Source organism: Halictus rubicundus, chromosome 10, assembly GCF_050948215.1.
Source record: "Halictus rubicundus isolate RS-2024b chromosome 10, iyHalRubi1_principal, whole genome shotgun sequence".
Classification (NCBI taxonomy): domain Eukaryota; kingdom Metazoa; phylum Arthropoda; class Insecta; order Hymenoptera; family Halictidae; genus Halictus; species Halictus rubicundus.
Window position 1 is genome coordinate 8203746 of NC_135158.1, and position 27117 is coordinate 8230862.

Here is a 27117-nt window from a genome sequence, read left to right on the forward strand (position 1 = left end):
CGTCAGAAATTAGTTAAATAAATCAGGAGTTCGTTGGAAGATTCACAGTCTATTAATCAATCGTCTGGACCAGCTAGCCGTCGCTAACGAAATCCGTCGGGCTTAAGGGCTCCAGTTTTACGTGTTCGTCGATCGATCATCGATCCTCTAGGAGCGTAAGAGGGGTAACGGGGTATCCGCCGGTGTATTTTAGCCGGGACGAACTCCAGCATGGAGGCCAGCAATATTTATGGTGGCAATTAAATTCGCGGGAACACATGATACTCTCGAAGCGTCGAACCGTAGGGGGAGAAATGGGGGAAGGGAATCGCGTGGGAGGGCCGTGCACACTTCTAATCGCGCGCACGAGTCCCGTATGCATGCACACGTGAGCAGGCACCACGTCCACCGGCCGTTAATCTGTCCCCTTTTATTTTATACGAGGCGATCCGTTGCTTTACGAGGAACGGTGTTAGATTCGAGCCCCTCGTTTCCCGCGATCCGAACCGGGGAAGACGACACGACGCGACGCGACGCGACGCCAGAGGGGGAACGGCGCCGCCAAGAAAATTGAATATCTCGTGGAAGAAAGATGGCCGGACGAAGGGAGAGGCTCGACATTTCAGTGCCTCGACGCCGGATCAGGATACCCGGCGAAGAAACGACGCGACGCGACCTTTAAGCGACGACGCGGATCACCGTCGACCGGATTACACGCCGCGCCGGTTCGAGCGGATCGGCCCGCCACGGGGTTCACACGAGTCCATGCAGAGAGCGCCGTTGGACGTAGACTGTGGTTAACAAAAGATTTTTACAAAAGACTTCCTAGTACCAGACGCGTTCTGTAGATTTTTTGGTTGCATTGATTTGTAGTAACAGTCTGAAGCATCGTGTTCAAGAAAAGAAATAACCAGAAGAAACACATTTACTGAGATAAATCTTCTTATGATTGTGCTTGATTCTCCCTGCACACGAATATTTAATTCTTAAAAATTTGTATGTATATTCTTTTTAAGATAAGTTTACTAAAAAATCAACGAGTTTGTACGGAATTATAGGAATTTCCACAGTCTTACAATTTATGTAATTACTTGGACGTCGATAAGAGAGTTATTTGTAAAAATTGATTATGTACAAACACCTTCGGAACTTAGCTGTTCATCAACATGATAGTATGAATATCTGATTTATTGCTCGATAATTTATGCTGATGTGAATACTTGTGCAGGAACCTTATTTATTGAACAACAAAAATGTTAGAACGCCGGTTTGCAAAATCTTTATCAGTTAGAAAATCTTTGAATAAGTTTAGCATAATCAAAACGGTCTTAAGGTCACGGTATAATATACGAGAATTTCCCACTTTCCCTTTTCTATTTAAAGAACTATGAAGTATGTGGAATAAAATGACAATAAAATAAGATAGAGAAGATTACCGGTGTCTCTCTACTGAAATTATGTAGGAAACCTTCGCGATAATCTCGATACTAAAGGCTAATGATGTGTATCCGACTGAAGGATTTCCTGGTTTTCACATTTTTATAGAAGAAACGAATGTCCGATACCATAACGTTAGACACGCGCTTATTACCGAAGCGTGAGATAGGTTCTTTTGTAGAAGGAAATACGAATTTACTTTACGATGGAATTAATTAGTTCTGGAGAATTAAAACGCTCTGCCGGTGAGAATTAATTTTTATTCAGTTCCAGTATTCTCGCGTTAACCTAATAAGCACGGTCCAATTTAAGCACTCGTAACTTGGCAAAGAATTGAAAACAGTAAAATATTTCAAAACTGCCGGAAGACTAACAAAAACTTCTAGAACGCTCGAAGCGAATCAACATAATATTTCATAAAAGGCAGTGTGGAAAAAATTTGACTGGGAATTTATAATTTACATTAATTGCTCGACGAGGAAATTGAAGATGCTGTTGTAGAATTTTTATTTTTACCGATTAGTTTAGGTCTATTTGCATGGAAGTTAGCAATCCAATAGCAAGGTTTACTGTAGCTCTGTTCGAAATTTTAATGGATTCAACATTTTCAACGCATCCTTCGCCGACGATTCTAAACGATCCCGGGAAAAAATCGAGTTCGACTAAAGGCTCCTTTCTTTGATATCAAAACATTGTTCACCTACATATCTCGCCGCGAGACTTGTTCCTCCATTTGCACGAGACACGTGCTTTCTACTTGGCGCCAGCTTAACACGCGCCGCAATTTCAACAAACGCTCGCACGGAAACCAGAAACAAGCCGTCAAGTATTCGCAACGCCCCAGAAAGAAGTCTCCATTGAACAACACCGCAAAATCAAAATCATATACATAGAGCCTGCACTCGAGAGCTGTTTGCACAATTATGAACGCAGTTCATAATATTTACCAACTTGGTGAAGACTTCCCTGTTCCTCGTAATTCACGGCGTCATTTGAACACAGATTACGAAAACATTTACATCCTTTACATCTATACGTGTACTATTCATTGAGGTTATAAAGAAAGTTCTGTCCTACTCCTGTTTCCAATTGTCTCCCTTAACTCCTGCTAGTTAATATACTACAACTTCACGGTCTAATAACAAATCTTCAGAAAGAAAAAGAGAAACTTGAGAAACACGAATTAGAGATTCAACTGAGCAACAATTTGGGTGAAATTCTGCTACTAAATTGTTTCGATATTTTCTGAAGATGCATTTACTAAAATATTTTTGCAAATGATAGAGAACGTGTTGATGGGACATTGAAACTTTGAAGACTATTAGCAAAACAATCGAAAAAAGGGAAGATTGAGGCTGGGAGGCAGGATGATCGGGGGACAATGGACTGGCCGGGCATGATCTTTGATCGGCAAGTTTATCCTCGGCCTAGGAAGAAGGAAAACCGCATGGTAGCCAGCTGGATCTCTCGGTCCGCTCTAAATGCGGCTTTCCAGCGGTGGGTTTTCAAGCCGCGGCCGAACCAGTTTGTCAGCCGTGTGGCTCCGAGGGATTCGCCAGCTGATATTTCGCGATAAGTTTATCGATGTACGATATTCGCGGCCGGACGCCGCTTCGGATGTATCTAAAGCGGCGATAACTCGTTCCCGGGAGAGTGGTTTCACCAGCCCCACAGCGGCAGGCTTCGGTCTAATCTTTATGAACTCCATTAAGACGGCCGGAACGGCTACTGGGTAGGAAGGAGGCGAGCAGGAAAGAAGCTGAAGAAGCTGGACCCACGTCCACGGAGCCGTGGCGATCCACTGAAAAATCCCCGCACCACGGCGTAAATTTAATTAGTTGCCGGCAGATTATTGGCAACAGAATGGCGGCGAAGCCGCGCGCCGTGGAAAAACCGGCGGACGGCCGGCCGATTTACGCGCGATCCTCCTCGGCTCTTCTTTCGATCGAACGATCGATTTCGATTCGATTTCGATCGACTCTCGTCGCGAGAGTCCACCCATTCTTTGCTCTCTAGATGTTTCAGCTTTCAAACGATTCGTCTCGATCTCTCCTTGCGCCAAATCGACTATTAAAATGACCGCGATCCGTTTCCGGGAGCTATTGTACTTTCGGTAATCGTAAATTACTTTTTACGAAGCGTAGTGAGTCTACACTTGCCGTAGATTAACGATCTTCCCACGAAGCAGTTAATTTTTTATTTGTCTCTTATGGCTTATGCTTGGGAATTGCAAAAGTACAGTAGCTTGAGGATTATAAAATCTGTTGGTTTGCAGAGATGCGTTTCAAGAATGTTTAATTTAAAGTCGTAACAGTTCCACGGAAGCGTCACGAAAAAAAACACGGTTTTCCGTGGCTGGCATGACCGCCGGAAAACCTTTAGCCAGGAAATAAATTGCCATTTGGTTTCTACTTCTCTAAATTGATCCATAAAATCTCTGCCTGCATAAGTATCCGCAATCCAGTCATTAGCGTAGTTATTTTGTTCGCTGTAATTTATGTAACGAGCGTTCCCAGCACTGCTACTATCGAGAAGCTAATGCGACTGGTCTACAATTTTACGTGAATTATAGGAACACCATTTCTGAGATTTCACGCTCCATTTTGATCCTGTCATTGTTCCCGGAGAGCAATTTTTGTTTTCAGCAAGACTCGTTCTCGATTTATTAAATATTCACGTTCGATTAACGCGAGCTATGATTTGCATATTTTGTCAAAAAAAAAAAGTGGTCACCGTTGATAAATAATCACGGACCGCTGTTCGCCGGCTCTATTTGCAGTCCGGCGACCATAGTTTCTTATTTTCCGGCGAGATTATCGGCACGGTCGACGCGGTTTGCAATTTTATCTTCATGGTTTTCCCAGTTCTGTTCCATTTCTCGTTCGTAACGATTCCGGCGTAGTTTATGTCGCGTGAAATTGCAACACTGCATCGATTCTGCGGGTTTGTTGCGGCTTCTGCAATCCTGCTTTCTAACTTGTCGTCGCCTATCCGACGCCGCGACGCTAGGCCCCCGTCAGGCAATTACCCGGTTCCGTTCTTGTTTTCAAAATAACCAAGAACCCCGGAATCCAATTATTTCAAGGATCGACAGAGGAACGCGGACACTGCCGAACGGTACGCGTTCCGCGAGACTAATCGATAATGCACGGAAGCGTTAGCCAACGATAAATGAGCCACCGGGGCTAAATCGTCTCCGAGAGGCGGCCGGCTAGAAGCCTCTCGAACGAATCCGCCACGACCTAAGTGATATTTGATGCGATAAAAATACTCCGGCCGACGAATATGAAACGCCATTTCGCGCGAACCGGACGTTAATCTACCGGCGAGATTAACTGCGGACAAAAGGTTGCACAGTGACGAAAGATAATCCGCGATGATTGATCACCCGGGCCCCGGACGGGGTCTACGAAAGGTGGAAGGTTGCCGGAGTTGCGAACTTCCTGAAACCGTTTCTCACCGTGCGTCTCGACGAACGAAACCTGTAAATGGAAATGATCGTGTTCTAATGGCCGACGCCGAGGCTCTCCACGGTTCTGATCGCCTCGCGAAACGGATCGTTGACTTACAGCTGCGGATTTCCATGACAGAAACGGCTAGGCGAACCGCTGCAATGCTGTTATGGTATTTTCAACGTACCACCATTATTAGGAAAGGCACTTCTCATTAACCCTCGGAGTTCTTTCGATATAAGACAATGGCTCGGGACCGGCAGTCGTCGTATTTCGGACGAAGAAGAAGAAGAGAGGACAGCGATTTTCTTATTTAGAGATAAAAAGTCTGCGTAAAATTAGACCGCGGATTTTATAAGAATAGTTGACTTCATGCACTCGTCTTATAATTGCATTCAGGCTACCTGTAGATTGCCGAAAGTAAATTTCACCCTCGGATAGTGAATTTTTTCGTGGCAGACGTTGGAACGAGATAAAAGATTAGATAATCGTAAGGGTAATCGACTGATTGGGACAAACAAGGGAAAGTTGAAATTCAAATTGAAAATTGAATTTTTGACAGGAATCATCGCACCGATCCTGTGGATAGTAGTGCCAGTGACACGTAGGTGAACCAGATATCGATATCCCTTACAGGCTGCAGTTCTGGAACAAGAATTTCCTGGGCGATCCCCGTAGGAATGCGGATCGTCGTTAGCGAAGACACGTTTCCCATTTTTCCTCCTCGTTCGCGTTCCTGTATTCATTTACGGAGGCCCGCGTGCCGTGGTAACATCCGATGAATGATCAAGTAGGTACACGGATATCGTCGTTATGACGTTTTATATACTCCAATAATATTTTCCGTCTTGCCTCTCGTTATTCCGATATTATACGGTTTTCCACGTCCCTCTCATATTTTTTCATTATTGCCACTGTCATCCTTGGTATTTCTGCGTTTCCCATGTGCCTTGCTACCGAAGGTGTAATCAGTGTTTACTTGCTGTGCTGGAATCCGTAGTTTGTTAGGCTGATGCTCCGAAGCAAAATTTCAGCATTTTTCGTAGTTGGCACAAAATGTTCTGGGATAATTCATTAACTTCTGCTTACCTTCGCTAAATATTTTTTATTTGTAACGTCACGTTTGGGAGAAATACGACGTTCTCACAACATTCTTCCAACAGAATAAATTACACGTTTTATGGTATCTAAACGAGGGAAATAGGTGAATTTTCACCCTGAGGAACGTACGAGAAATTCTTCAATAAATTCCTTCATTCAAGCATGTGTAAAATCGCATAAAATCCCAATAGACATAGTAGTATTAATACTTGGGACTTGGATCCGAATGGATTAAATTCTAATTTTCTAGCAGCCAATTCGTATGATTAGCCATTTCCATCATACTGAAGAAGAGGACGATCGATCTCAAAGAAGTTGGTTCAAAATAAAAATTCTGAGATCAACGAGTATTGCAGACCATAACTTCGACTGTGTTGCAAATTTTGAAATGAAATTTCCAGGCAATATACTTCGAAGTTGGCGCTACGAAACGGCACTACTCTTGCAAATCAATCTCTTCGTCGCGCTGAACGACAGTCCTCAAAGAGCAGCAACATTTCACCCAGAAATCGAACTTTCCTCGGCCGCGTCTGTCAGGTCCCGCGGTTCTGTTATTTATAGTGCACTCGCGTTTAGTGCATCGAGCGTGGCTGCATCTCGAGCAGTGTCGTGCCTGTTATCGGTCCCGGGGTTTACTCCCATTAACTATCTCGCGCGGAGGCGGCGTAACGCGCGCGCGTTTTGACAAGGTTAATAAGCTGCGGCGCGATCGCGCGTATGCCACAAGAAAAACCAAAATGGAGGAAAAGAAAAGTGTGAAGAGAGGGGGAGAAGAAAATAGCGGCGACTGGTTCGTACGATTTCCTAGCTTTCTCCTGTCCGAATCACGCAACGGCGACGCCCGGTGATGCACTTCGTGCCGAGCGGATTGCATAAAATGCAGCAGCGGCCGCTTGACAAGCCGGGTCACCGAAACGCGCCGGGGCCACGCCTGTTCCACGTTGATCCCGTGCCGCGGCAAAAATATTATTACCGCCGGTTTGCAAATCTCGGCTGCATCGATCCCGCCTCCCGGTTCTCCATCATCCGGACCCGGAGAAATTAAGGGAGGTTATCGTGGCGAGCGATCGCGAAACACGGTTCTAAATTAAATCTATCGCAGAAACGCGACCGGTGAAAGGCGAAAAACCGGGGTCTTTACGCCGGCCAGACTAATTTCGAAAAAGCGACCGGCAATTAACGGAGGAAACGCGCGCGGGTGCTGTCGCGATTATTCGATCACGCTTCCGCGCTTGTAATCGAATATTATATTCATAGTCCAAGTTTTCTACTGCTCAGTCGGATTTCAAACTCAGTTCCTGTCAAACTGATATGCGTTTTATGCTTTTTCTATATTTTAATTCGGCTTTAATCGCTTTTCTTATTGGTCTTTCATGGAGGGACATCTTTCGGTAAGATTATTAACCTTAAAAGTATCAAAGCGATTAAACTGACCTCTTTCTCATTTTTTATTTTACAGTTGATTTAATCAACAGTTTCTCTAAACACGAGGAAATCACAACCTCTGGTTCAGCGGGAAACCGCGTTGATCTCTGAATTAAGAAACAATTTAAACGAACAAATAACACACGAAACATCAAGTTGTAGCTGTAGCTGCCCTGCGCCTGACCCCTTTCCCCAAACCATACCATCGACCCACTTTTTCCCCTGTGCAGGTTGATTGTCATCTAATTGCAGGTCCTTGTTCCGAGGGACCACGAAAAAAGAATCATAATACCGTCGGTGGTCCCGAATCGCTGAGTTCACGTCGCCCCCTCTGGCGATCCCTTGATACCCTACTCATCCTTTTCCACTTTGTGCTCTCACTTTGTTGCACTCTGGCCGACATCGTGACCGTTCAAAATGCACTTTGTAACATCGGTCCCTCGTCGTTCGAACTTTTAACGAAACTGCAAGGAGATGTTAACTGTACACAAAACTGTATAGATTGAATTCGAGACGAATTGAAGACATTAGAAAAATATAAGAAAACTATTACAATTATTAAAAGCAAAAGCACATTAAAACTGTATAGATTGAATTCGAAACTCTGAAGACATTAGAAAAATATAAGAAAACTATTACAATTATTAAAAGCAAAAGCACATTAAAACTGTATAGATTGAATTCGAAACTCTGAAGACATTAGAAAAATATAAGAAAACTATTACAATTATTAAAAGCAAAAGCACATTTTCATCTCATTTCTGTTTCGCAAAGTTCACTCGGACAGATTTTATTTTGCATAAGGAATGAAGTGTAGTTATGAGATATCCGATGACGAATTGATCCACTGATTTTAAGATAGACGTTTCAATATTGCATCGAGACGTTCGAACTTATTAATACGCTGAACACATCGATATTCTTACCTTCTTTCACTCTCTTTGCAATCTGAAATTTTATCTACTCAATTTAATTTCTCTTCGAAAAAGGAATTCTTGTTACACAGAAGACTGCGGTAGACTAAAGGCTTTGCTAAAACTCACGAGCAACAAATGCAACAGAATGTTCATGTTCGAAACAGTGTAACGAAACAGTACCTCCAAAACTCTCGGTTAATTTATCACAATACTGACTCCATCAATCCTCTCTATTTTTACAACCGCTAATTAAATCCGTTTCAACACAGAGACCGCGAGGCGATCTATATTTAGCACGCACTGTTTGGTCAAGAGGTTCGGTTAAATATAGCTGAAATGCATCGTAGCCAATATAAAATAAAACATATCCCGAAGAACGATCTTTTTGCAATTTGTTGATCAACCGTCGCCAGGTCATCGTAGACAGAAGAGTGCGGTGTTTATCAGTCTCGTTTCGCCGGTAGTTTCTAAAGCCTCCTAATCAATTGGCATTCCTGGGCGAGCTCCTCCGGGCGTCTTATCAATGGCACTTAGCATACTCATCTCCCGGCATCCTCTGGCGTGCGGGGATCGATCGCGATGCACGGCCTCTACTTTCTTCCATGTGCGTGTTCGGCCTATTAATCGGGACGGTTCACTTTCCCGGTCTCTGGTCTCGGCGGCGGATCGGTCGGCCGGGTAACAGGATCTTCGCGAAACGTTTCCTAGACTCGGCTAGACCAGACCAGACACCGGCTCCGGCCGATTTCGCGTGTGCCACGCGATTCGCGACATAACTTAACAGTCGGGGGCTACCGACAGACGCGAGCGAGGCTACACCGATCGCGACCGCTTGTCCATGACCGGTTTTTTTCTTCTCACCTGGCCTGGTGTCGCGCATCCGCCACCGAGGAGCTCGATCGCGGATCACGATGATCCTGCGAACAGTACGCGAGCGAGCCTGTACGTGTACGTATGTATTCGCTGCGAGATCGGTGGCCCGTTCTCGCGGCGTGAAACGCGAAACGAGGCGCCACACCGACCGCACTCCCCGACACCAGAGACCGTTTCGAGCACGACACCCGGTAGTGGTCGAGTGGTCGCTCACCTAGAAACCGTTCAGGCGATCGCCGCACCGACAGATCTGTTTACGCGCCTCGTTTGGCCGACTTGGCTCCGGACGCCGACGACGACCGTTCGAGACGCGACCATCCGACGCGTCGCGTCGCGCACGCTCGACCGATTTTAGCAGCGATGCACTCGGACTACACCTTCCGGGCAACGGTCCCGGTGCAACGCGATCAAACGCGCTAATGGGTTTCTTAGTGCCCGAAAAGTGTCCGTGCATTTTGAGTGGCACGGACACGGCAAATTTTCGGTGCTGCTGCTGCTGCCGTGACTGGGATAGGGTGCCCGGAATTCGATCCCTCAAATGGTCCCTGTCTTTTCTGATTTTTGATGGTAGGAAACCTGTGTACGTGCCATTTCTCCCGGAAATGCATCCTTTTCAACAGTTTAAAAAAAGTCTGCATACAGAGAGCTCATGTGGCAATCAGTGCACAGTAAATGTATGATAGATTGCAAAGGACGCATATAAACAATTGTTCTGTCTCTGTAGACAATTATTTGATCGCACAAAAGCCTACTGTTTATCCTCGTCACTGCCCACTCGACAGATTTTAGCCCCGATGCACTCGAACATAACCTTCCGGGCACCGGTCCCGATGCAACGTGCTGCAGCGCGATGCAACGGACGCGCTAATGCGTTTTTCGAAAATGTCCTTGCGGTCTGACAGGAACAGTCGAGGCGCCCTGTTATTATGGGCGTTTCTTATTTCGCGAGCAAGCAACTGCAATCTAACTTTTTCCCGAGATCCGTTTCTTTGTGTACACTTGGCGTGATGAGGTCGCTTCCCATTGGACGTTCGTTGTTACCTTTTGTGATGAGGTTTTAAGGTGTCTTTCGTTCGAATGTACGGAGATGATCTGCGGTTTCGAGGTGCTACTGGTAGCATTTATTATCAGCTATTGTCAGTTGTCACTAGTATTGTTATACGGAGTGCTTCCGATTTCAGGATGCAGTAGAGGCTGTTCGTTCCACAGAAAAAAGTAACTGGATACACGGTTAAAGATGTTTAACGTAGAAACTAATAAGAGATACTTGTGATAGTAAATCTTTGTAGATACTAGTGATATAGTAGAATCTATGCAGATAATAAGTAGTAGTTAATATGTTAATCAGGAATCTTGACTGATACGTCGAACAGCACCGAGTAACGATATCCAATAGGGGCTATACAGCCATTATTTACAACGAGTTAAAAGCAATGCAGTGTTTCCTAAATGACTGACACTAAGGTCAATGTTGACATACTACCCTTTGATCGAGCACTACGACAGAGATCCTTGGTATTGGAGCCTTGCGAGATGACCTACTTGCCACGATCAACGAGACAGCCGAAGTTCATACGAATTTACATCTGTGCAAACTACTGACTACGACGAGGTCATTATTGGGTGCTTCTCCATCTTGGTATATGTATCTTTAATAATTTGAAAAATGACTTCACGTAATCTTTCATGCTTCTCCGGAAGTAACTGTACACTTCCATTCTGAGCATATTAAAAAAAGGGATCCTAATGATCCATGTGATCCATAACGCCGTTTACACACGACCTTGAAAATGACAATACGATATATGCAAATTCATTTGGAAAGTAGCACGGAACGTAACTCGCGGATGCATCTCTTCAACTAGACACGTAGGTTCCCGTTGATTCCAGCAAAATGAGTCCACGGAATTGTACGAGGCGACCTTCGCGCGACCTTGGACACGTGGAATTCCACGAAACGTTCGGATAATCCAATCGAACGGCGTAGACAGTCGAGCAAATCTTGGCGATTTCCACGGAGTATGTGACCTTTAATTCGGCCGGTTGCTAATCTCCCGGCAGGGAACTTGATTTAACACTCACCGAGCATGATCCAGATCTCTCTTGTTGCCAAGCAACAGGGCGGTGAAATAGGATGGTAGACGTAAATCAGCGAGCTGCTTGAGCAGTCCACGGGCTTCCTGAAAGCTTCGTTTACACGTCACGCTGTAAACGACCACGAAAGCCTCGCCCCACCGGATGTGAGAGTAAAGACAACCATTCTCCTGAAAGAACAACGAACGAACATCATTTTAGTAACCTATCGAACGTTCACACACGCTCCGATTCTTCTCGAAGAGCGTCAAAGTTTTACGAATTACATAGTCATCGCTGGACTGCGGATTTTATGCAGTTATGACAAAAAGGAGTAGGTAGATATAACACGGTATAAAGATAAACAGAATTTAAGCGTTGCGACACATTGTCACATTATTAACTGTATAATTGACGATGTTTAGGACCGTGCACTGATTTATTTATCAATTTTTTTGAAGGTATTTTCATTCATTTAACACGTTAACTGCCACATATCATTCCCAGAAATTCTTACAAAATCGGAGTAATTTAATTAATGAAAGCGAAACTAGAAATTGTAAATGTATTATGGGGGATGCTGTTTTAACCCTTTTGAATTCTAAAGATCTTAACAAAATTCGGTTTATCTGGACATGTCACAATAAAAATGAATGTCTAAACCTAGTCAAAAATCACTCTCAGTCATATGTGACTGACATGGCAGTTAACGTGTTAATTAATTCCTCAGAGACTGTGTAATCGACTGACGACTTTGATATTCTGGGTCAAAATAGACTCAGACTCCGCTGTCGGAGGGTCATAGGAAGAAGCAAATTTTCATTAGATTCCCGTGCATCGCACCTGTTTTTAAATTACTTTCCAACGATCCGAATACATCAAATCACTGAAATTGTCTAAACTCGTCGGCAAAGAAAGTCAAAGAACGACGACGCACAGTGCCCTAGAAAAAAGAAGTAGATCAGAGCGCGATCGAGCAAAAGTCAGCTTTCTTAGTTCCGCCCAGGTCCCGTACCAAATTGCTCAATTACCGTGCTCATCGTCGCCGCGTCGAGCGGTGCCTTAACGCCTAGCCGCTTTAGAAAGTCCGAAAAAATGGCCGATAATTACAGCGAATTTTTCCCCGGGTTTACGGCTTACGTAAGTGGCATGTCGGCCGGCATCGAGCCAGTTTTCCCCGGTGCAAAGGAGGAAGAAGTTCGATTTCACTTTCGGGGTCAAAATTCCATCCACCTGTTCCGGCGAGCACCAGTTTACGGGACGCTCGAGACGTATCCGCTCTATATACACACCGACGATTTATTTTCAACGAATCTTTCGTCCTCCCTCGATCGTCGTCTAGCCAATATTCTTTTCTTCCCGGGGGCGGGCGGTTAATTAACACGTTAATCAACATTCCAAGTAACGAGTAGCCGCGGCTGGAAAGTTCCGATCTAGATCTGACGGACGTTTCACTTTGCTCTCCTGCTCGAGACATTACGAATTATAAATTCGTGCCGGCGATCCGGCGACGATTAAACCCAGCAAATTGCCGCAGCCAGAAACCCACCGTCGCCGCCGTTGCGATAATTGAAATAGAAACGGTTAAACTCTGCTATCTCTCCAGCCGTGGATACGTTCTATTTTCGAGGCACGCTCGCGGCCTCACCTCTGACCTTCCGACCGATCGCCGATGCTAAAAGACTTCCGAGAAGGAGTTTCGATTGTTTCCAGTGGTCGTACAAGTGGAAAGACCGCGTTTCGCTTCTTCCTGTTCCACCGGTGACTCAATATCGGGACAACCGGTCCGTAATTAATCGTCTTTTCAGCGGAGATCGGTGCAGAGAGGCTGTTGTGCTTAGGCACTTTTGCAAGTTGTCTGTGTAAAAAAAATAACTTACTACGGATCGTAGAAAGACGATAGACTCCCATCGGACAGGCGGTTTAGAATCCGTATAATAACAGTTCCATAGAAGCAAATTGTTTCAGAACGTTTATTAGAATCATTTTCATAGAGTTTTTCGAACTGAACTCAAAAATGACAATTTTGAAAAATTGTTGAGGCTCGTTGAAACTGACGTTACATACCATTTTTGATGGTCACTTTCCATACCTTGAATTTCACTTCACCAAAAATTTGATCACGGTAAAAATTATACCGAAGTATTTCTGCGTGAAACGTTTCGTCACAGCCGAAGACATACTCGTTACTCGCACATGAAATTTATTTTTCCACTGATCCTGTGCATAATATCACCATTGAACATTTTAGCGCCATTCACGCCTCTGCAATCTACATTTTACGAAAGTTTTTATAGCTAAAAATATACTTTACACTTTCAGGTGAAAATTTTAATGGAGCGCTGAGTAAAGCCTCACTTTGCACGAATTGTTACTTAAAGTACGCTTTAAATTTAACTTTACGACGATTATTATAGTAAAAGTCTTATGAGACGTTTAATGACTCAATAAATAATATTATTCAACAGAATTTCAATACATTTTACGCCGCTTCGAACGCTTTTACACACCGCGGCAAATTTGAATTCACTTTCTTCAAATTTTATGTCACTGAGGTTATACCTCGAAAAGTTAGTGAACATTTTAATACAAAATTGTAACCAAATAATTTTTAGTTGAGCGTAGCATTGCTCGTAAAAAAAAACAAACTTTCTCGCATTCCAAGATTCTAAGATAATAAAAGGCATGCATTCAAAGACCATAAAAAATATTTCATAAATTCTGCCAATTAAGAAGTACAAACGGTCCACGTGTTGTCACGTTAAAATAATGTTATTTACGCAGCGTTACATACTTTTAATGCCATTTTAACGGACCCGGAAATGCAGATGCGGAAACAAATCTGTCGCCCGGCGCAGGTATGCGATTCCGCACGTAACATCGTGGTAACGACCGTTCAAATACTGAAACCGCCAAGCATCGTCGGACACACTTTTGTATTCACGTTCTCACGGCTATCGGAGCGTGCAAAAAGATGTGCGCGATAATTAGCCGCCGTGAACAACGCGGAACGGAAACAAGCTTGTTAGGCTTCGGCACTTTTATACGATGCTACATACGCTGTTTTTCCCTTAATGGTGAAATCGCGGGCTCCGAAATGTGCACCGTGGCATCGTGAAATTTCTCCTTCGGTTTAGAGCAGAGCCGCCTGGTTCTACCTTGTTCAATCGCTAACTACAGCTCTCATAATCTCCGTTCGCGAATCGGAGTTCAATTAGGGTCACTGGGACCATTTGGCCAAGTTTTAGAAACAGAGAAGTAATGCTCGGAAAACGAAACCACCATAACCAAACTCCTGTCGCGAGTTATTTCTCATGCATTCCATAAATGTTTACAGCAAATATTCACAATAGAAATATGTATTAAAGATGTTTCATGGAAGTTTTCTAAAATTGTGTAGATTCGTCTAATAACTATGATGCAACAGAAATAAATCGTTTGAAGTTATTTCAATTCGAATGGACAATTACAGTATAGTTACAAGTGTAACACTTGCAAGTTGTTTAAAAAGGTGAGTATAAATAATACACTATGTTTGAACATATATAAAAATCTATGTAACTGTCCAAACAACAGAAATTGTATACTTTACCCTAAGCTTAAGGGACAATTAAATGTTCAAGTAAACTACATGTTAGATTGAAATAGCGAGGTTTCATTTCTATGTAAATCTTATAGGCTATGTTAGTGTAGTATGATGAAAGGTATGTTTACTACAGGGAAGAATTTACAAGACGCATGCAATAAAGTATCAGTAAAATCGTTTTAATAAATAAAATGAGTAAGAGCTGTTTTGAGTGATTTTGATTGTAGTTTAATTTGGAAGCTAGTCGAACGAGGCGATTGTATTTTCTAAGAGTACCATTATATTTTTCAGACGATTATAAAGTGGCTCGAACGATCACGATCGACGGTGATCATTTCCATACCGAAAAAGTTAAGTAAGGGTTGCTTTGGCCGGAGCCGAGGACGAGGGTTAATCTGAATAATTGAACGGGCTATACCGTAAGCATAGCTAGTCCACGACGTCGCGTTTAGGATTTTCTGGCTAGAGGGGCAGTTCTAATTGCTAATGCATCGATCACGACGAAAAGAGCGGGCACGGCAGCGAGAACGTTTCAGGTTTAACGACCCGCGGAAGCTGTCGATTCTCGTGGCGGTTCCAATGGTTTCCCATTGACCTGGCACTGACAGCCAGCCGGTAATTATTACCGGGGAACAGGATCGACGGGATCGTGATCATCGGGATCGCTATATAGGAAGGTCTAAGCGCATTAGTCTCGCGGGTTCGACGAAGGTGAACGCGGCCGTGAACCCATCCCGATCTGCTAAACGCCGGGTGGCATCCACGGTGACTATAATTGGCGCGATCGGTCCATGGAAACCCGGCGCGGACGTCTGTCACCCGGCGAGAGACGGATTCTTTCCCTTTCTTTTCTTTTTTTTTCTTTTCGTCATCTTCTTCATCTTCCTCTTCTTCTTCTTCTTCTTCTTCGAGGAGATGACAGAGAGATGACGGACCACATGGTGGCCAGGCCACGTGACTGATACAGGAAATGAGACAGACGGCTGTCCCGAAGAATTATGCGAATACCCTTCGGGAACCGTGATCGTGGAAAGCGGGACCATTTTTTACGTCTGATTAGATACTGCGTGATAGGCTGTGAATTTTATGAATTAACGATAAAAATGAGTGGATCCCATGGAAAAAGCAGACAATTCTGCATAAAAATTCACAGTCTTCGACGAATGACGAGCTTTCTAGTTTGGATTACGCTGATTTTATGGGAACTTTTGGGAATGATTTTCTGCAGACAACAGATTTGAATTTAATGAAAGATGTTGATTCGGGACAACTGTACGTCGGCGAACGAGCGGAAAGGCTCGTTTTCGCGAACGCGAACACGGCACCGTAGGAAAAACGGCCTGACGAAATTCACCGCGTTAATCTTCCCTAGGCTAGGCGCGCTGGCAAATTCCAGCTATCTTCGCGAAGCACCGTACATCCGGCGGGACTGAATTTTATAGCCGGAGATAAATATATACTTCGCCGGCCAGGTATTTACGGTCGTTATTTACGGTCAAATCTGTCGAATTAACATTGCGTGTAACGTGCTCGTAAATAATGGCGAAAGAAACACGACGAGGCACCGCGAACCGTGCGTGAAAGCCGCCTTCTTGATTTTCATACGCGTCGATGTTTCAATTTCTTAGGCATCCCCGCGTCATTAATCCGTAGATACCAGCCGCAACTATCCTAAACTAGCGGCACACGAAATACTATAGCCAACAGTCTCCGATGATATGGAAAATTGCAGCTGGATAGGTCAATAGTACTCAAATGGTTGATGAAACGTCTGATCATGAAGTATTATTTAGAAATGGTATTGGGAAATGGTACTTAAATATACTGTCTGATAGCAGTGTCTCTGTGCAGTATCTTAATAGCACCTGAATGTATAATTAAATACAGTCTGGATGTTACTGTAAAATGGTACCTAAATATGCTGACTAATAGAGCACTTTCTACCTGGTGTATTAATGGCACCTGAGTGTATAATTAGAGTGTGGATGTTAATGAAAAATGGTACTGGAAAATGGTACCGAAATATACTGTCTAATAGAAGCGTCTGTCTAGAGCCTTAATAGCGCCTGAATATAATTAAATAGAGTCTGCATGTTAGTGAAGAATGCTATCTACTAATAATGATATATGGATAGGTATAAAATTAGGAAAATGTCTGAATTATATTTAATTGCTGATGCACACCTGTGGTATCTCGGTACTGTCTACTTATGGTATTTGAGAATGATGTATGTCTGGCACCCTAATGCTACTTCAATGAAATTTCTAATACAATGTTCAATATTAAAATATAATACCTAATAGATATACCTCAAAACAACATTCGAATACAAAGCAAATAGCGTTTGAAGAACCAACCCAAGACCCAAGAAAAGTAATTCACGACATCAGAGGAGGATGTCTGAACAAAATCAAAATACCACTTACAAATGGTATCCGCGAACGATATTTGTATGATACCTCAATCCTTGAGAATAATACCTGAGTGATCCTCTGTGGAACCTGAAAATAATATGTAAACAGGGCTTGAATACTATTTGAAACATCACATGCCTAAAAATGGTACACAAAATGATTTTCGAAAACGCACACCCGGAAAACCCACCCCGGTTCTTCCATTAAAAAATAATCAAGTAAAAACAACAAACGGTCCAGATAAATGTCTCTGTGCGTTCGTTTCAACTGAGCACCTCTTTCGCATAAAAATGGTACCCCAAAGGAGCCAAATAAAACGAGTTAGACACAGATAAAAAAAAAGTGCAAGGAGCATTCTAAATCTGCACGAATACATCACTGGAATAGATAAATGCCTCTATACATATATTTCTACTGATCATCTCTATCGCATCAAAAATGGCACCCTAAACGAGCCAAATAAAACGAGTTAGACACAGATATAAAAAAAAAAGTGCAGGGAGCATTCTAAATCTGCATGAATAGATTATTAGAACAGATCAATCTCTCTATGCATCAGTTTCGACTGATCACCTCCTTCGCTCAAGAATGGTACCCTAAACGCCCCAAATAAAATAAGCTAGGCGCAGATACAAAAGGAGCGGTGCACGTACTAAATTTGCATAAATACATCATAAATTCAGATCCGTGTTTGACCCTCGTTGTCCTGTCGGATCGCCTAACTATTTCTCAGAGTCACACCTGGCACCGTCGTAATGATTTCGGCGACGGTGACATCCGCGATGACAATGACGAGGGGGCCGGCGGTAGAGGCGTGCGTGATAACGCGGTTCCGATCGTTCATAAATATTTATCGATCGATTGTATTCGCGATGCCGGAATTGCGTGCGCGAGACGCGAGTGCATCGGATTGTGCAACGCGGGGCCCACACGCACCGGCGACGTAATGGCCCCGCGCGTCTGTTATGAAATGGCGCGAAGGTAACGCTCGGTTTCGCGCGGCGAATACCACAACAATTCCTGGAAACGCCGCGCGATTGATTACCGAAAAACCGATTGCACGATGACTTAATCTCGACGAGTTGTTTCGGCAACAAATGACACACCAGTCGCTCCGCGAATTGATCGAAATCTGCACGAATTGACGAACGCCGTAGATTATTATTAGACTGCGGATCCATATGCATTTATAGTATATGCACATTATTAACACTAGGTTTACGGAGCATTAAAAGTGAGTATTTTACATTACTTTATCAAAATAAGAGGAATGTGTCTATCCCAGTTTTCAGCCATTTTTTAAATAATATATACCTAAGGAAATAAGTTTGTTGAGTAATTCCACGTAGATGGATCTACAAAATCTCAATAATCGTAAATTAATAATATTAGAACCCGTCATTTTTCATAGTGTTAAAATACAAGAAAACGTGTATAGTAACAAATATTCACGACATTTATGCTTTGCTATAAGGAATTTTCTACTCGATAAATTTAACTTGTTCCTCGTCCTGGTTTTTGTAAAATAAGCCATGAAGTTTAGAGGTTGCATAAAGATTCGCAGTCTGATTGTTATATTATTTTAGAAATTACAAAAATTAAAATTGTTCCAAAGTGGACAACTCCAAAATTATGAATGTGTATACTGATATTGAAAAATGTTCGAGTTCTTCTTATGTTAGAGAACAAAATTCAAAGTGAACATTAAAAGTTTTCAAGCGTGGACAACTGCCGCTCGAACAAGTTTTGAACATACGACAAAATTGTTTCATGAGGAGGAGCATTTTCGAGGAAATCCCAATTGTAAACAGTGTTACACATTCCGCTGACCAGCTTTAATTAGCAAACACGTAACACTATGCCAACGTTTACGGTTAATTCTCGGGAACGTAGAATAACACGGTCGCATTTCGGCATCAAATTTCGTTCACGAAAACACAACCATTTGTATACGCAGTGTTCATTAAAACCCAATCGAGGTCTTGTGTACCTAACATCCACATCGGATTCATTCATTCTTGCCATACATTTAAATATTTATTAATGAAAGACGAATCGTTCACCTTAGCTACTTAACGCTAGGTTTACAGTAAAAATAACTACTTTATATTACTTTATAAAAATAACAAAAGTGTATTTATCCCGATCTTTAGGAATTTTTTGATAATTTCGGCATCAAATATACTCAAATAAATAAATTGTAAATATATTCTCCGTTTTGTATTTATTTTGTTACACGCGCGGTAATTATCAGCCTATCCACGGAACGTGTTTAAATAAAAATAAATATCGAAAGAGCATGTTCCGCGGGGAACGATGCGCAATGAAAATGGCGTCGGTGGTCGTATAAGTGAAAATAAAAGTTGGTCCACGGCGAGTTTCGGCAGTGTTTTAATTAACGATTCAAATACCCGAGTTAATGATTATCGAGCGACCGCGAGGGCGCGCGCGCAACGGGGAGGAAGTAACACGCGAAAAGTCGTAAAAGGGACCACGGTAAAAAGGGATCGGGTGTACTTTTTACCGGCTTGGACCGTTAACAGGACACTCGGATAGGACGAAACGAGCCTCGGACGGTCGTGTGGTGTCCATTTGAAATCGATTCAGGTGGGCGAGAACCACGCGCTTTAACGCCCACGCGATCCCACGGGATAAGCGACGATCGTCTCGGTCAAGTTATGTTTCGCCGTGTCCGTGCGCGGCAGATAACGATCCGCCGCTATTCGCTTTCGCGGATAGCGATATTGTCTGCTAATAATGTGTCTCTCGATTGCTGGATTCCGCTTTGTGTTTCCCGTTCCGCGATTACTCGCGCGAGCCGATTGTTCTTGTTCCACGATCGCTGACCATTGAACCGTCCGTTCGAATGCTTTAATATTTCATTCATTTGCTCAGATTAGTCCGACGATCTTTATCTACTTCCACCGTACAATGGTTCATAACGTGCTACGGGGCACGAAATTAATTTGATATTTTTGCGAACTTCCAGAATTCGAACGTTTCGTCTGAATACTTTCGTTAGATATTCGTTACGTTGTTACTCTCCAATAATTTTACATTTTTTCTGGAGAAAGGCTTCATTCACGTCAAAATTTATTTCCCAACTTCTTGTTTCCGATTTTGCTTTTTTCCGTGTGAAATCTGGCGTTGTACTCGAACTCGAACGTTCAGCAATTGAAATACAAAGTGATTTAGTTATGTGGGGAACGTATTGAAAGTTTTAAAGGGAAAAAGAAATTTTTAGTTGACCAATGTCTCTTAAAATTAACAAAAAAAAATGTCTGTTTCACATAAAAATCCGCAGTCCAGTTTTAACGATGCGGTTTAACTAAATAAGGTTTCAAATAGCAAAGCGTGCTTTGAGAATTCAATTGAGGAAGCGATGAAAGCTACCGAAATTAATTTCAGTATCAAGTACTCGTGCATGCGCATTTATGGGAGTGGAGGAAGGGAGAGATCTAAGCGATAAAATTTTCCGTGACAGCGCAACAGCTTGGGAACACCCCGTTACAGTATTAAAACGGCCCATATCGTTCTTTATTACCCCTAAACATCGTGCTATGCCCCATATAAAATTGAAGTCTACGCAGCCGTGTAACGATCGCGCAAGGTAACATTCAAATTACTTCTGTTTGTCATTGCTCCGAGGAAAGCACTCGCGTACTTGACGCAGAGAAATAATGATACGCTGAAACGACAGAAGCGGTCATTATCCCAGGCATGCTGGGCCTGCGAACCGCCAGACACACCGTTCCTAAACCTCGTTAAATATAGAAATTTGCCAACATTACCAGCAACAAATGATAATAACTCTCCGTTGCGCGAATAACAACGCTTGCTTACCATTAGGCCGCAAAATGATTGTCTAAATCGAGTCAATGAAGATTCCACGCGAAAATTATTGGCTGGATGTCGTCGTCGATGGGAAAAGTACGAGAATTCGTTGTTTCTTTTGTTTTTTAAACAGATTTTCATTTACCGGTTCGGTTTTTGTTGGGGAATCCTTGATTGCTGTGTGCTCGCGTGAACCACGGCAGAGGCGAGATACGATTAACCGGTTTTGCGACGATATTGATTATTTTCTAGTTTTTAGCTTCCTTCCTCGAACCTTTTCAATGTGCTCTTTTAACGTAAAATTAACTTCGAACCGTTCCAGTGCCATTTTTTCAATGGCACTTCGTCGAATAAACTTGCAGCTTCTCTTACACTTCACATAATCGCTATTGTTGTTATACATGAAACGACTCCTGGTAAAATAAGAATTCATCCAGGGGTTCGAAGACGATTGAAAGAAAATTATATTTTTATTAGAATCAATCGTATTTCTGATCGCAGCGATTTCTTATACGCGAAGGTGTTTCGAAGAAACTTTACATAAATTTATTTCAGAATTTATACGAGTTACGGATTAGTAAAGCAAGAAATAATACAAAGACTAAACAGAGTCGCAGAGTATCAGAGATGCAGACGATTTTGATGTTGCATAGAAATCCGCGGTTGTAGCATAATTTGCGGCAAATTCCTCGGTGAATTGGAAGTCATGCGGGATGACAAAGTATTACGAAGACAGAGTGTTCCCCTTTGAGAATGTCGACGATCCACGGTCGTGTCTCCCGTGATCAAGAAAAATTTCGCTTCTTCGACATCGAGCTCTACTCTCTCTCTCTCTCTCTCCATTCTCCCTCTAATTAGAATCTTGCCGTGTAATAGAGCACGTGACTGGTGTGTCTAAGCGTGAGACGGCCGCCCTTGAAAAGGGGCATTGTTTCGTTGCGGAAGAAGCTTTCAGGGACACGGTGGAAGCAGAAAAATCCACTGGCAAGCCACGTCACGGTGTATCCCTCGAACGGGTCTCCTCTTCGGTCGTCTTATGCAACTGACTAACGCGTACAATGTAGCTGCCAAGTGCATGTACTCGCTACCAAAGAGCATAGGCGACAAGTGGGGAAAAAACGCCACGGTCGGTAACGACCAGCTGCGGCGACAGAAACCAAGTGGATACTCACGTTTCAATGGAAACCATAATTGGCGTTGGCCGTCCGAAACAAAAATCGATTCTCCGCGAGAATGCTTCATCGATGTTGCCTCCACACCGTTCATCGCCGACTCGGCAATCAGAAAAATTGCATCGATACAATCGGATAAGATCGGAAGCAATTTATCGAATAAAACGAAAACCCTTTGTGGTTACCGTATCTAGCTTGATGGTATAATTTAATTATATCCGACCAGATACGCACAAGACTGCGTATCAGTCAATGTGTTTATTTTAATGTAAAAGATTTCTTAATTCTTGTACGATTAATTCTGTGCTTTTGAGTTTGGTTGTAGGATTTTTAATACGTGGGGGCGTTTCGAAGCTGATAGTAAGTGATAGCATGCTCCGCGGATATTCCTTTGATATCTTGTTTTCCTGGACCGTGTGTAGGTCTATAAGTAGAAGATCGATAAGTTACACGCCAGTGTTTCTCTCTTTTCCCGGTTGTTTCTACCAGACAAGACACGTTTCCACGAAAATGGCGCACCGCCGCCTCCGCGGGAAGCCACTGTTATTACTCGGCCACTGACAATGAGTTACAGTGTTATTACTCCTAGTTTTAGAGCGATACCGTTTCCACCGGGCTCACCTTTCCCTCCTAACCCTCTCGCGAAAGCCGTAACAGTAACTCACCGCCGTTGTAACGAGCGACGGATGCGACGCGAGAGGAGAAACGGGATGACAGACTGAATTGTTATCATTATACGCTGCGATCGAACCAGCGTCAACCGTTCGAAATTTCCGCGAAATTTCATATCATTATTTCACCGTTTCGCTGTTGATTCTGTCCGGAAATGTTGATGTGTCCACTTCTCCTATTCTCAATTATTTCTCATCATTTTTCTACTGCACCCCTTTCCATCGACTAACACGTTTCTATCTGTTATATCAGTCTTATCTTTCGCACGATTTAAATAAATATTATTTAGTACTGAATCATGTAATTAACCCTCCATTTTAGTTCACGCATTTTACGCATTAAATTTGGAGAAATAAGGAGCTCCCTCCTTTCCCTTCGAATGGATTCAAAAGTGAAATTTTCACGGAGGGTGAAACGTAACCAAATTGAAAATGCACGGTCAGCAGTATTGTAAACAATATTATTCATGACTAAATTACTGATACATCATCCTCTGCGTTTAAAAGACAAGAGAACTGAATTTTCCCGCGAAGAACGCGCAAGAATTAAAGACACCCACTTCTGCAGGCTTGATTCTCCCTAACGGCAAGATAATCCCATCATCGGACCCACGCGATTCCCCTAGAATCCCGTAGGATTCCTCGATTTCACCGTCGCAAACCGCAAAACGAGTGCCGTCCGCTCTCGTCCCGATTTCATCCACCTGCGCTCACCTATTCGGCCGGCTCTGCATTGCGCAACAAAAGAAAGACAAAGAGGGAGATGTTCTCTCTGTGGATCTCCTAAACAGGCGCAGTCCGCACGGACATGGACGCGCGCGGTGGCAGAAGATTTACGGCGGGCCGATTACCAGCAGTTAATACTCACGCTCAGGAAATGTTTTATTGCCGCGGGAGGGAAAAGCTGAATGACTCTTCATAAAATCGCCGCGTCCGGACGTTTACAACTCGATCCGAGGCCTCTCCACCCGGCACTAAAATCGAAATTTCTGAAAGTCATCCCCGCCCACCATCCAGGGACCATTCGAGGGACCATTCTTCCGTCTTCCCGTGCGGTCGCGAGCGCGCGCGCGTCCTCTTAATTACCCGGCTCGATCCGCAAGCGCAATCGTCCGAGCACCGCTCGTATATTCTACTCGCTTGCTGCTGGCTACTTCTTCTTCTTCTTCTTCTTCTTCCTCTTCTTCTTCCTGGTCGGACAACGGTAGCTACCGTAGATGACACCGCGACAACTTTCGAAGAAGAGCGATAAATTTTCGAGTGACCTGCTCAGGACTTTCTTATGCGGTTCTTCCGTTCGGACGGCGAGGTGCATTGATTAATTAACCCTTGTGTCAATAGCCGAGTACTCGGTTGCCTACTTTCAATTTATCTATAAAGTTTCTTTTGCGTTATTCTTGACGACTGGCGATATTGTTGGAGATTTCTAATTTCTTGTATAAGCACAAGTCCATTTTGATAATTTACGAAGTACGATTAACATGTTCTGGATGCTCGCGTAAAGTTACAGTTCTAGACGTTGAAGACGTAAAGATTTGTACGAAAAAAGGTCAAATCAAATATGAGAGGGCTGTGGAATTTGAATCCATTTAATAACACGAATAAATTGCAAACATTTTTTGTCTTCCAAAATACATAGTTAAATCCGGCCCAAAAGAAAACGTATGTTAGAAGAATTTTTCTTTCCCGTGATATGTACATTGTTCATCCTCCATGCCGGACTAAAATAGTTTCATTCCCCTTACTGCTTCCTACGTTACCAGTCTCAGTAGAATAATGCAAGACTGTATCAAGTTTTATGGTTTTGTATTTTACTAATCTGTAATACTCTTGTGAAGTATAAACGCATTGTGATCCACAGACCAATATTTAATTATGAGGTGATGAAAATATGGTTTATCAAATTTTATTTGAATTCTTGTGTGCTTCGGTAGAATGGGAATAATAAAAAAACTGTAAGTTTTATAATTCTAGATTCGACTAATTTTTCAAATTTCTGTGAAATAGAAATCTCTAGAAGTCCACAAACTAATATATACATATATACATATATGTACAGTGATTGAAATATGATTTATTGGCCTGTGAATCTTTTTCAGTTTGATTTCCTTGGTTGAACGATTACTTCTTCATGCTATCGTATATGTTAATTCGAGACACGACTGATTAGTATACACTATGTGACGTTATTTCTACTTTACGACCTCGAAAAACATCTCGTAGACTATCTCAACACCATCCGCTACTGCAGAGAGCGACCACATTTTCACGATCTACAAAAACGGGACGAGAAACGTAAAAACGTTTTATGAGAACAACACTAACCGCTATCACCTGCGTGATATACATGCCTAGAAAGTCTAAAAACGGAGGGACGCTGTGTTTCGTGATATATAGGATGACTTGTAAATCGAAACCTGAACTAGTTCTAACAATAAAACAATTTTACTGGCCCTAATCAAATTTCAAACTGTATCCCTTAGGTGTACAAAATTGAATGCATTCTTGCTTCGTGGTGTTATATAATTGAATTAATTATGTTACATAGCCTAAAAATAAACGAAAATAAATAATGCAATGTAAACGTGATGCGTTCCTCAGAGAGAAAATACACCAATTTTTCGTTCCTAAACATCCCAAAATTTTTTATTCCTTTTCCATCTATGTTGTGACACGTATTTCTAACAAATGCGGTATTATGAACGGGACATAATTTGTTAATTTAAATAGTCAAACAGGAACGATATCTGAGCGTTGAAAGTAGTCTGCATTATAAAAATGACTTTTATCAAAATAGGTGGTTGAATAAGGAAATGTTAATAAAATCATATAAATATGGAGCCGGTGATTTGACCAGCGGTGTTAGGTTTACTGTTAAAAGACTGGAAGTAACACCGCGACTCTAGTACACAAGAAACCTGCTTCTATCCGCGTGCACGTCAATAAATTTCAGCGTTCGATACCACATTCGGTGAATATTTCCATAGGAATATTTCTGCGGACTCTCGGAGCTGGTATCGCGTATTCGCGGACCACCGTGTATACGCGTCAAATGAAGATATGAGAGAAACCTCGTATCAGAAACGGTTAATCCTCGATCCCGAGCGAATTTTCTCTATCTTTTATTGCGTTACTTAAACTAGATTTAGCTCGATCGGACGGCGGACGGCCGTGGTATTAGAGTCAACGTCTCCTCGAAGAAAAGATGATCGAAATCGTCGTTAAGCGACTTTCGCGAAGCGGAAGTCGAGAACCACCGCGGCTGAATGTGTCCGTCGATACACCGAGCGAGCAAGACGAGGGCCCCCATTGACCAGTTTCGTTGATTCCTGGCTGGGTTCAACGTAACCGAGATATTCCACCTTTCCCCCGTGTATCGCGTTACACACCACTTTCATTCGTCTGGCTTCGTCAGGTAGTGACCGGACCGAAACAGTTTTAAACTCGCCCAAGAAACACCCACACGCCGCGCCTAGGCTCTATCCTCCAGGTGATACTGCTAGATACACGTCTGCAAATTCCATCTTTCGGACGAGACGAGCTCTCCTTATGGTGTACGAACACTCGGAGGTCGGTTTCACAGTTCAAGGAAAAATATTGTTTTATCTCATGTTCCGTGGTCCGAACGAACAGCTGTCTTTTTCTTGCGAAAAGATTATGGGTCATGTTCCGCGTAGGAAAATGAATTGAATTTTTATAGGAGATTTCAGTCTTGTATTTTTCAGATACATCCTCGTCGATACAAATTATTTTAAAAGTTTTATTAACCCTTCGACCCAATCGTTGATATTTTTATAATATCCTGGTGTTATTACAGCTATGTTGTTTTATGTGTACAGTGAATTATAAAGGATTAACAAAGGATGTTTCGTAACGATTTAATCTCTTAATGCCTCGCGCAGCGCATACGTGATACATATCAAGTATCTGCTTTGTGTGTTTAGAGATCTGCAATCCTGAATGGACTCCGACTATTTTATTATACTCATAGTATATCTGTGCATCACCTGCGAGCAGGTGCTGTGCCTAGCTTATTTCATTCAATTTACATAGTGTGGTAACATCAGAACGACGTACTGTGTGCGTCTTGTTTGCTTTATGCAAAATAAATCAGGAAAGCAAACATCGCTAAGTAAAAGCGAATACGTTAAACAATTGGTAATAACATTTTCAGGTGCGCAA

At 42.8% G+C, this 27117-nt stretch overlaps 1 protein-coding gene across 1 annotated transcript in view; it reads right to left on the reverse strand.

Moving 5' to 3' along the window:
• Positions 1-27117, reverse strand: part of LOC143358417 (ras-related and estrogen-regulated growth inhibitor) — a 73111-nt gene that overhangs the window by 3124 nt on the left and 42870 nt on the right. Inside the window, exon 4 of the mRNA XM_076795556.1 lies at positions 11267-11448. Within this exon, the coding sequence (XP_076651671.1) occupies positions 11267-11448 (182 nt within the window). The remainder of the gene's footprint in view (positions 1-11266; positions 11449-27117) is intronic.